Genomic DNA, 12477 nt, shown 5'->3' on the forward strand with positions numbered 1-12477 from the left:
TTTAGAAATATATTATATATATTTCTGCTTTCCAGTAAAAGCTACTGATGTAAAGCTTCAAGAATCAGGGATAAAATATAACGATGAATGTTGGGAATTGGATGGAAAGAGAAAGGAAACCTGTCCCCCCAGACAGTTAGCTAAGAATGTGTTAAGGTATTTCTGGTTTTGAGGTATAGATAAAAGGAGTGGTAGTAAAGAACAGAGCAGAAATCTACCAGTCTTTTTTCTCATTTATGCATTTAGAATCTGATGGTATCCTTGCTATCACAGAAATTATTAAAAGTTCTGAGAGGCTCAAACTGCAGAGCTAATTCTACCACCTCTCAAGGGGATTTTCCTTTGGAAACCTTGTCCCCACTGCTAATATTTATTTTTGTCTTCCGTTATTCTTTGCATATCAAACCCAGCCCTTTCCTTCCTCTCAGCACTGGTTACTGATTGAGCTGTTGCCCTGGGAAATGAATCAATTAAGTTTGTGTTTGTTCTTGCCTCTGTGGAAGACAGCATGGAAGCAGTGGGGCCTGTTGCTCTGTAATGACTGTGTCTTCTGCTTGTGGAGGGCTAATGTTTGCCTGAGCCTCACACCCTGATTGCTCTGGGTAAGCACTGCTGCTGATTGCAGGCCTGATTGCAGAGGGAGGACTCCCTGAGATTGCAGAATGCCCTCAGTAGCACCCTGGAAGCCTCCTGGGTGCTCCTTGTGTTGCTCCCTCTGTAGGGAACCATCTGTCTTGTGTACCGGGGGATTGTTACATCTTGCCAGGCAGCAAGGAAGCCCATTCCTGCCTCAGAGCAGCTGAGAACAGAGGCACTTCTGTGAACTAATTGTGGCATGAGAACGAACCAAAATGTATATAGCCTCCCACATGAGGATGCTTTTCTGAAGCTGCAGTGCATTGTCTGCAAAGAGACTGTTTGCAGTGGGATACTCAGAGACCTCTCAGGGCACAGCAGGTCAGACAAGCCATGGACCTTAGCAGAGCTGCCACAGCACTGTCTGGATGCAGAGATACTAAAACCCCTTGTGGAAACCATGCCCTTCATTCACCTAATATTTATAATTTTTAAGGTAGATTGAAAGTAGCAGTTTGTCCCTAGCAAATCAAAATATTCAAATAATTTGTCGTTTCAAATGAAAAGAAACATTAAATATAATACTAGAAACCTTCCCTGCCTTCAGTAACTGGACAGAAACCCACCCTTTCTCCATCATCTTTTCTAGTTATCAACCAGACCTAAAGCAGTTCCAAACACAAATGAAGGTCTCCAAAATGTGCCCTCTAAAGACTGATCCAGAGTATTCTCTCACCTGCTCAGCAACAAAAGTGGTCACATGGGTTCTTTTCAGCAATGGCCCTGAGCAGAAGTGACAGGTGCCAGAAATTTTTGGCTTAGAAGGGGCTGTTCCCATGAGAGAGATGATAAATGTTCCTACACTGACAAGCCCTTAGTCTTTCACACCTGTTTAAGACTGTTAGAGCTTTCAGGTACATTTCCAGGAACATTCATAAGTCTAAGTGCATTTTGATGAAGATGGGTTGCTATAGAGCTTAGCCCACTACAGTGCTGGTGAGAAAACATTTCCTCATAGTGTTCCTCTTTGAACACTGAGGAACAGGACAATCCTTAAAACGTGGCCTCAGGGCATGACTGCAAAAGACATCTCTGTCAGCTCTCTGCCACAATTGCCTTACTCAGGGAAAGGTCTTATGCTCTGTCCACTTACAAAACAGGGGATGTGGAGAAAACTAAGCAAAGATAATGCTCTGGGTGGACTTCACAGGTGGGTTTCATTCTTGTTTGATGAGGAAATCAGAAGAATCTCTTTCCATAGCAGAGGCCAGCAGCCAGCAGAATTACCTGTGTGATATCCTACTCTGGCAAGTGTTTGAAATAAATGAACTGAGACAAATGTTACTTTCCTACTTATTTAAAAAAAAAATATGTGTTTAAGCACTTCTGTCTTTCCCAGTGATGCTATTCAACTATATTCCAATTGCTTTAAAAGCAGCAATCATGCACCATGGACATCACAGGAGGACTATGTCCTTACAAAACCTGCTTTGACATTCTACTTCACAAATGAGCAAACTGCAGCACTGGAAAGCCTGGTGTTGGAGAACTAAACAACAATCAAGTTCCATCTGTCTGCATGAGATAATTCAAGAGGCTACAAGTTCATGACAGTTGGATGACTAAGATCCCCAAGAGACTACCACTGCTGGAAATGGAACTGTCTTACCTCTAAATTCTGTGCATTAATTTTTTTCCCAATTGCATGGTTTCCTATAATTAGTTACTCTAAAAGACTTCACAGGATACCTTCAGAAAAACAATCTTCCTGACAGTTACTTGCCAATTTTTTTAGGCAACAGCATTAGAGGAAGTTTCCAAAGCAGAAGATCGTTTTTAAAAGTATTATAGGAAGTTAATAAATGTTTATATTCAGAAATTGTTGGAGGCAGTGGACTTTTTCCTAGAAAATTTTAAAACACTGAATATTAGAAGTGCTTGTTAGCAATTCAAATAAATGAGTTTTCCTCTTTTAAAGTATGCAGTATATTTTGATAGTAACAAAACCTCAGAAATGTATGCAAAAATTACAAGCACTTGACAAAAACAGAAGCCTCACATTTTGATTAAGGTCAACAGAAGCAAATGATGAATTATTTATTGAAAATTCAATCACCCATGTATAAGCAAAATTTGGGGATATATCAGATATCTGAGTTACTTTTTCTCCTGATATTGCACTAAATTTATCTTAATAATCTAACATTAAGAAATAGATATACTTTAGCACTTAAACCAGGTACATGTTACATATTATAAAATGTGGTATGTTTTCAACACAATATATAACAGAGAAACAATAATGTAAGTGAAAAGTAAAGGTAAGAATCCAAACTACAAAATGTGAATAAATATCAGCATCTGAAAACAATGAGAATAAAAATGAGTGTGTGTGTGTGAGCCAATCCTGTGCTTCCATAGAACAATTTCAAATGATTATTAGGAGCAAAGAAAGTGTATTAAAACTGTAGATTGACACAGAATCATTGGGTTTACAGCCAAAAAGACTCAGTGCAACTATCCAGTCTGATCTTTCTCAGATTGTATTTCCTGTACCAAATAAAAACTCTTTATGGTTGTGCAAGCAAATCTTTTAAAAATTATGTTAGCTACTGACAAAGGGTTGTTGCATAACAAAGCATCTCCTGATCTCCTGTGGCAATTTCTTTCACAGGCAAAATGTTGCAATCCATTTTCATGGTAAATCTCTCTAATAGTGTTTAAGACTGCAGAGTTTTGTGTCATAAGAATAGATTCTTTTCACACAGGTAATAGGAATTGTTTTTACCCTCATTTTAACTTCTGACTAGAAAATTCTTGACTGTGGAAGAGAGGTAAAAGATTCATGGCTGAGGAGAGGCTGCTTCCACTGATTTTTTAAAGTTTTGGACTAATTCTGTGATCTATTACTTCTATTATTTTCCACCATCTATCATTTAGCGACAGCATGAGCAGACCACTGGGTGTAGGAATCATGTCTGAACAAAGAGATGAGAAACTTCTCAGAACATACAACAAAACAGAGCAAAGGTGAAGAAGAAAAAAGCATGAGAGAAATATATTTGCAGAATGGCATCTGGGTTCCTGGGCTCTACTGGGTGGGTGTGGCCTTTTCCTTTCACACAGCCTTCTTGATTTTCAAAGATTCTTTATGAAGACCAAAGCATATTGACCTGGACTAGAATTATTTTCCACCAATTGTAGAACAAGCTGGATCTTTCTTTTTCAAGTCTTATCAAAGTTCAGTTGACTCTGGCCAACATTAGTCATTTAACTGCTAGTTAGTGACTTTAGTAAACATTAGATCTGGTGTTTAAGACTGTAAGTACCCATTGATTTACATCTCACACAGTGTTTATTTCTGTGCAGGTTTGGCTCTCTCAACTTACAGTTTCTGAACTGCCAAAACTAGAAGCCTGTGCTAGTATTCCATAAAACATCTCAAGTAAAACACAAGGAAGCCCATTGCGCATAGAATTACTGGACATCTTCTAGGCGGGTTTCATTTTTTCAAAAAAAAATCAATTTTCAGTTTCTTACATAATTTTCTGAGAATAGGGTAAGGCTTGTGAAAGCTGATGAGGTTACCCAACACTAGAAGATATCACAATCTTATGCACCTATTGTTGATGGTTTAAGTGGAGACGACCTTTTCATACACATGCGGTGCTCTAAACTGTAATGACAGAAAGGCTGAAAGCCAAAAACCTCATGCTTTCTCTTAAGCTTCACACAGACCAAAACATCAACACAGTGAACTAGGCATTATAACTGCATGCACTAACCTTTAGTGAGGAAGAAACTTGGATTAAGATCCAGTGCCAAGTTTAACAACCATCTTCATCCAGAGGTGTACTAGTACCTACTCCAACTGAATAATCTGGTATGACATTTCAATCTGCTCAAACCAGTGATGAACAGTCCAGAGATTCATATTTGCTGAAACCATTCTAGCTATCAGCTAAAAGTCTCACAGACACACCCGCTGCAATTGACCAGTGAGCTTTTAAGTAATTACTACAGTATTAAACACAATATAAATGCTAGAAGAAATTTTTAGAAATGGTTACTTGGACTGTTATTCCAAGACCTTAAACACAGATTCAGTTTTAAGCGTGAGAACGCAGTTCTTAAATGTACCTGAAATCTGAGCTTGGTCAAACTAAGCATACACAGATTCAGACTTCTGGAGGTGTGCTGAAGGCTGTGCAGAGCAGTTTGGTAGGCACAGCAGTCGAAGTAAATTGCTGCTGTTGTGAATTCATATTTGAAAAATGCCCCCACTATTCTACACTCTCCGGTATTTCTCCTTTCTCAGGAATCACAGTGCTCATGCTCAACTTGGTGAGGACATATGAGCACCCCTTGTCCTTCTAGTCATGCAGACCCAGACCTCTCTGTCTAACAGGTATGAACATCCTGAAAGCCTTTGGTGGAAAAGGCATGGGAAGTCTCTGGCTGTAGAGCAGGGATGGTGTGAAGCTCCTGTCACTTTTCCCTAGTTCTGCTTTGTCCTCTGTTCATCCCCGCGTGGAAATCTGGCCCATGCCGAAACCCTGGGATGAGTCACACAGATTGGATACACCCACAGAACAAGCAATGGGAAGACTTCTCTATAAATAGCATGCTAGTTAAAAAGAAACTGAAACCAAATCCAAAACCAAAACAAACACTCTACACCTCACAATTTTAACTGCTTGTTTTCCCCCTTCAAATCCCAGCCAGGGAGGATGAGTTTGGAATGTAAGGTTAATGAAACAATATCTGGAGACTGATCTTCTCTGGTAGCCTGTCATTCATCCTGTCATCCATGCACACACCTCCTTTTCTCGCATGCAACAATAAACAAATTAATTTCTATTTCCTAATTCTACTTGCTTGTGTCTCTTGAGTTTTGCTAGGAACCAGCAGCAATGCAGATACAGCTACTGGGGACCCTTATGCACAGTGCAGCCAGCAAAGAACACCTTAGACTTCAAGCACTTTCAGCCTCTTTTCCTTCCCAAGATTTCTAACATACGAAAATTTCCTAACAAGAGCAGGATAGGACAGGCCCTTTTTCTTAATAGACGGTCATTTTGCAGGACAAGGTGTTTTGCTAACAGGAAAATGTTATTAGTTCTGGCTAAGCAGTGACTTTCATGATGTAGCATTTAATTAATAAATGTAATTTATATACACACAGTGAGCCATAAAGATGATAGTTTGCTCCCAGAAGATTTTTTGGTAATTAAATTTTATATCTTCCCAAGCATTATTTTCTGTTTTCAAAGCAAATATTGGCAGCTCCTTCTTTTTATTTTTTTTTTATTTATTTATTTTTTTAAAATTTCAGACTCTGCTGATAAACAGGGTACCCTGCCAAAATCTACAAAAGAGAAATGAAAATATCATGTTAATGCTTTTGGAATACATTACTTACTGTGGTGGCACAGTGGATGTCTTTCCATACATTGGCTTCCCTGGAGAGATCTGAGACTTCAAAAAGGTTATCAAGAATAACTTCCCCAATCATGTCATGTCTAGAAAATCTGTCAAAATCATAAACACTGAAATGCAATTTCCTGTTGCTGAGCTGATCATAGGCTACAGGAAACTGAAAGGTTTCATCAAAGACAGGATTTAATGTCTTTCTGTGAACTCGTGTCTGAAACTTCTTTTTCCTATCTGGAAGCAGATAAATCTTAACGTAGGGGTCGGATGTTCCTGTGAAGTCTTTAGCAGGCAGATCTAAGGCTTTGACAATTGTGACAGCCAGAAGTTCATTCTCATAATCATACCGGAGAGTGAAGTTAAGTTTTCCACATGTTTTCACATCTTCTTGTTGCCCATCAGAATCCACAGACTTCTGTTTGTAGAGTTCTGGTTTTATTCTCCCAATGCTGGTTGTTGTCTCTCCCCTCTGCAAAACCGGGTCTGTCCCCATGTTAAAATCAACACTGGACACTTGCATCTGCCTTGGCAAGTGCCTCCTGAAAGAATTGTGCCTGCACACACAGACACACAGACACAAAGACACACAAAACAAGCCATGGTTATCTCTGGGAAAAGACCATCACTCAATAGAAAATATAAGAACAAATCAGTGAGGGCTCCTCTCTTTAAATTAATTAAAAAATAATCTTCTCCACACCCCCTTCAGTGTTTTGCAAGTGTTAAAGCATCCTTGAGAGGAAAAGATAATTCAGAATTAATTTCTTGGCCCAGGAGACACCCAGTGTCCTGGAAATAAATATATTTATAACTTTGCTTTCAGACTACGTGGCTGAAACTGAACTCATGTTCTTTCACAGAACAAGTTGACAGTTCCAACATTGCATGATCCCACTGTGTTAAGGCCTGAGTAAAGTACAGTCAAACAGAAAAAAAAAAAAGCACTTGCAGAATTTTCATCAGGACTCCCTGGTTTTTGGAGGCATTCCATGGTGGTTTTCTAATTAAATATTTACCAGCCTTCACACTGATGACTGTAAAAGGCACCTGAAAGGGAAATGTAGAGCTGTGTCTGGAGGTTTTTAGCACAGTGCTTTGCCATCCTACAGCATTTTATATACACCTCCTTGGTATCTGCTACACTGAGGTACAGGTTGCCTTCTCCAAAAGCACTGGGAACATTTTGTTCTGCCTGCAGTGCATTTCAGAGTTTTGGTCAACATTTTTCTGCCATTGTTTTGTTATTCCTTTTGTCCTCATGGTCTGCTGTGCAGTGTGTTAGAAAGCTGATTCCTGTACCACTAGAAAGAAACAATATGTTAAATTCCTTGTAATTCTGAATACAATGTTGTATAAACATATGTATTTATGGGTTTATCTTGGCTCATGAACCCAAAAGGAAAGTTGTCCCGTTACTACTCAGAGTGAAATCAAACCCCTGGTGTGCCATACAGCCCTACAGCAGTATGAAAACACTGGTCAAAAAGCTTCCCAGCATTTATCAGCAGCAGATGCCATTATGACTGCACTATCCAGATCAGATTTTAGGCATTTTCACATTTCCTTGGTGCTTCCCTACCCCAACAATCTGTGCTTCAGAAGCTTACCACCTCCTCCTGTGAGCACACTTAGTTGCCATTAAAGAACAATCCAATTGTCAGAATTTCCTCTGCTTTTTGCAATCAATTGCTTATTAGTGCCACATGTAGCCTTGCCTTATTGCTTGGTTTCCCTGTGGTGTTGTGTTCTGAAAACAAGAGGTGTCACAGCTGCATGTTTCTTTCTTAAAATCAGAAATGCAAATTGTCCATTTGAAAACAACCAGGACTCATTTCATAGATATTATTTGTATTTTTGCTGTAAGTGAAGAGGTTGCAAAAGGCAAGAAGCACAAAACTGCTGCAGTTCAGCTGAGCAGAGATACAAGAGGGTAATCTGCAGCTATTGAATAATAGACAAGAATGTTTCCCCTTTTCAGCTCTTTCAGTCCTGCTCGGTGCAGGGAGCAGTCTTAGCTCAACAAAAGAACAGGGGAGGGAGAGCTTCATAGCCTAGACTTGAAGCAGCTCAACAAAATCCAAGTGTTTTGATCTCAAATGTAAATGAACAATACACCCCTCTTGTAACACACTTTGCCTTTCTTTACAGATAGACAAGTTGAAAGATTTTCTTCTCTCTTAAACGTTAAACCTCCCTGAATTCATAGTGTATAATGCCCACACTGGAATGGAGTGAGGAATGAAAAGGCCCTGACTGGTCAGAAAAGTAGAATATTGTCCTCGGGGAGTTTCACAGCTGTTCTTGTGCCTTCCAAGAAGTGCAACCTCATAGGTGTGCCAAACATAGGGAAGGAGCTGAGCTCCACCCAAAATGTAGTACAATAAATGTCTGGGCAGGCAGCAGTTTAGGGACTATCTTTTTAGTATCTTTGACTTGTAATGAGGTCCAGGAAGACCTGTGATACTGCTACTTCTGTCAGTGCTAAGGAAACCTGTGCTCCTCACACCTGCACCTGCACTACTGAGATGCCCAGATGATCACAGAATCATAGAATAGTTTGAGTTGGAAAGGACCTTAAAGATCATCCAGTTCCAATCCCCCTGCCATGGGGGTATCATGTTCCAACCCTGTTGTACATAAGCAGTGGCTAAAACTGCCTTTGCAAGGAAACAGTAGAGCTCATTGTACGACATCAGTTTGAGTGAAAACAGGTCCACAACAAATTGTCTTTGCTTCAACCTCTCTTGCATTTTTGACAGTGTGGGTTAATGCATGCAAAAGCAATGTATAAAACCTGAAATCTATGATTTCTAAGATACCAGCTTGCTTTTAAATTTTTGGACTTTATGCATTTCAGATCTTCTACTGAATTGTTGCGAGATGTTCCTAAGTAAAAGAATGCATCTGTCTGGCTGTTCCCTGTGGGAATCAGCAGCACTTTTGCTCTAGTAAGCCAGAGTCCTAATTACAGAGTGCCTAGTATCTGTTCTGAGTCACAGCATTTCACCAAGATAGCTAATTGGTCTGATAATAATTAAGATGTTTCATTGTTGTCATGGCAACATATTTATCTTCCTTTGTTCTGCAGTAACAAAGGGATTAATGGCTGGGATAATGAAGTACAAGGATGTCAGAAAACCAGGTTGTGAAAATGTGGCAGAGCTACCAATGAGCAAATCCAGGTACTTCAACCTCTACTGGCTCTTACACACAGCACTCCTAGAGCAGACTGGCCTTCCCTAACAGAACAAATGCATTTGGAGTGATAGCAAATCTGTATGTAAAGCTAATATAAAACTGTGTTTTCTTGGGCATCATGACAGTATGAAGCTGATTTCTAACTCAGTAAGGCTGCCACGTCTGTGACAAAAGGGAGGAATAGGATGCTTGTTTATGATATAACTTGAGATTAATGAGGGGTGACTCTGGTCTAGCTTTCCTAGATGGCATTAGGCCAATCTTTTGGACCAAATCCAGAAAAGTGCATGATCACTGGTGGGATTTAGACAGAACAAAAGCTTCTCTCTTCTTGCAAACACTAAAATCAACAGATATGTTTGTTTTTCTTTAACCTTAACAACCCAAGCCCCTCACTTTTGCCTTTGAGCCTCGTGGGAACTGACTGGCTCAACACATTCCTCTCCAATTAACTCTAAAGAGCAAAACACATGTTCTTGGAAAATACAGGTGAATGTTTGAAGAACGGGTTTTCATAGAAGCAATAAAATATATTGCAAAATACTTTCACAAAGTGTGGGAAAGTGTGGTTCTCAATAATGCAGAGCAAAAATATTTGCAAATGAGCACCACTGCTGCAGTTCTTCTGCAGTGTTCTGGTTAATTGGTATCAAGGACTAAAGAGCTTTTAACAAACAGGTCTTTTCATATTATCAGGGACTATGAGAATGATATAGTTCTAACCAAGCAGAAATGCATTATTTCCCCATACTAACATGTCTCTTTGTTAAATGTACAGTCTAAAAATTGTGATCAGGCACATTTTATTGTTTCTCTCATTGGCTTATTAAAATTCTTATGCTTCAATTACAATGACTTAGTATGATTTAATTTCTTTTGTTAAGAGCTGATGGCTGCATGAACCCATCACAAAACTGGTTACAACCCTTTAATTTGCCCCAGCTCAGGTGAGATCAGTGTACAGGAGACAATCCAGACAGCAAACATTTCTCTTAGATCCTCTGTCAATGGAATACATTTAAGAGATGGTGCACCTGAATCCCTCAGGACTCCTGAGGACAACAAAGCAGTGCTGCATTGAAGATGGTGCAAGAGAAGTTGTGCTACCTTTGTTTGGAGGCCCCCAATTACAGACACCAGAATCAGGTTTCAGTCATTTTTCTGGTACATAGTTGCCAGCTGGGGTTAATACACAATAAGGAATAATTCAGAGAGCTGGTCTAAATGTCCAGCCTTCTGCTTATACATTGTATTATTGCCAGCAACAATTAGTATAGGTTGTTACATTAGAACTCCCTTAAGGCAGGCAGGGGTGTAGATAAAATGCATTTACAAACACAAAGATTACCATTTATGGGTAAGTTTTAAGACAAATGTAATTATAAACATGTTTTGTAAAAGGATGCAGAATTTTTCACCAAACTCTAAAAGAAGGTGATGTTTCCAAGCACCCTGCTACTGATTGGCTGTGGTGGGACAATCACTGTTACTCAAAGCAAAGGAACTGTCCCTTTCGGAGGAGATTTAACCCTGATAATCTTGAGAAGATAAAAAGAAAACTCCCTTACAAGGTTGCCAACATCTGCAGAAAGAGTAGGATTGATAGCAGGTTTTACTTTTGTAAAACTGTCTTTGGCTTCACAGATACTTCCTATGCGTTTAGATCCCAGTCCAAACCACTCTAGAGGTCTGTGAGAATATTTTCACCACCTGAAGTAGATCTGGAGCATATCCCTGGAACTTGTTTCTTCCCCTATAGTACCACTGGGACTATTCAAGTTCATTTTCCAGCCAGCTATTTCTTCTGTCTATTCTGGAGGTCAGACAGTCTGAATACTTGGATTTGATGGATAAAACTCTTTCACTTAATATCCTTTTAGTTAGTAGTGAGCTGGGTAATAGTCTTGTCATGTTAAACTGAACCAATTTTTGTTCCTCTGTGTTTAGTGTAAGAGTTATAAGTTCAGAATTATCATCTGAGTGTTGTGGAAATGTTCCTTGGTGTGGTTTGGATACTGCACTCCTGCTCTGAGCAGACAGATACAGTAGCAGGAAGCAGGCACAGCCAGGGCAGTGTGGCTTCGAGCCAGCTGGACAGTCTCATAATTCAGGAGATGCTTCGGCTGCTAAAGTCAGTCAGACCTCCTCTGGCTGGAGTGCTCTGATTTTGGGAGCCTTCTGTGGCTTACTGTTGGCTGTTCCATGAGGTTGGAATAGCTGAGAAAAAGCACTTGAGCACTCACTGCCCCAACAAGTGCACTGAGCTGGCAAAATATTGTCTTTAGGGCTCCCAGAAGGCCAGCAAAGTATGTGCACACTGAGAGTAAAGCACGTGTCTTCTCCTCCTTGTGCCTCTTATTGTGAATGTGAGACTTTTTGGTTGGTTGGTTGGGTTTGGTTTGGGGGTTTTTTTGTTGGGTAGTTGGTTTTGGGGTTTTTGCCTGTTTGTTTTCTGGTAGCATGTGCTTCTTTAGCAAATGGCATTTTAAGAAAAAAGCTACTTCCCACACAGTATTTATACTGTAACTTATGCCATTACACAATATCCTTAATTTTCCCACTCTTTGTTTATAAAACACTCCCCTTTTTAATGTAGGATTTGAGCTTTGCAGTTCATTGTTTGTTTCCATGCATTAAATTTGCTGACAGTATTTGAAGAAAATCCTATTTGAATCTATAGGTCCTGGCATGTCTTCACGGCTTTTCAATATAAAGTGGTACCTAAGGCAAAACTAAAGTTTGTGTCCTCCACTTTAATACAAAAGAAACCACCAAGGAATGCTGGGTGCTTGTCATTTATTTATAGACCTATAGGGAATCTGTACAGCTTTAAGATCAGTCCATAAGGATCTGTATTTTTAGATTGGAATTTTAATTCCTTTGTAATCAGCAAACCATCTCTTAAGGAAATGTGCCATCAACAATGAGTCTATCATTTATTTGGTTGAGAGGGAAACTTTCATCTGCAAAAACAACTGATTTATCTATCTCTGTGAAAAGCTAAACTTGCAGTTCTTTTAAAAACAACACTGAAAAATGTTTTCCTGTAATCAAAACCTGAAAGGGAAACACTTAAAGTAGCAACATGTATCTTTACAAAGTAGTAGAAGATGTAGATTTCACTTTCATATGTTAAAACGATTACGTAACTGAAGGAACACAAAATGTTTCAGAATATTCTGTTCCAAGAACACTGTGGCTTCGCCTTCACATGACTGATGTTTCCCCCTTAACTGCTAAGAAACCTGTGAATAATCCAGGATCCTGGGA

The 12477-nt window shown here is 39.5% G+C and overlaps 1 protein-coding gene across 1 annotated transcript in view; it reads right to left on the reverse strand.

The window, feature by feature from the left end:
* The window catches only part of SYT10 (synaptotagmin 10), a gene marked incomplete at its 5' end in the record, with an annotated part of 32484 nt that overhangs the window by 19586 nt on the left and 421 nt on the right, over nucleotides 1-12477 (reverse strand). Inside the window, one exon of the mRNA XM_017739966.1 lies at nucleotides 5999-6563. Coding sequence (XP_017595455.1) covers nucleotides 5999-6563 — 565 coding nt within the window. The remainder of the gene's footprint in view (nucleotides 1-5998; nucleotides 6564-12477) is intronic.

This window comes from Corvus brachyrhynchos, unplaced genomic scaffold (assembly GCF_000691975.1).
Source record: "Corvus brachyrhynchos isolate BGI_N302 unplaced genomic scaffold, ASM69197v1 scaffold27, whole genome shotgun sequence".
Lineage (NCBI taxonomy): Eukaryota > Metazoa > Chordata > Aves > Passeriformes > Corvidae > Corvus > Corvus brachyrhynchos.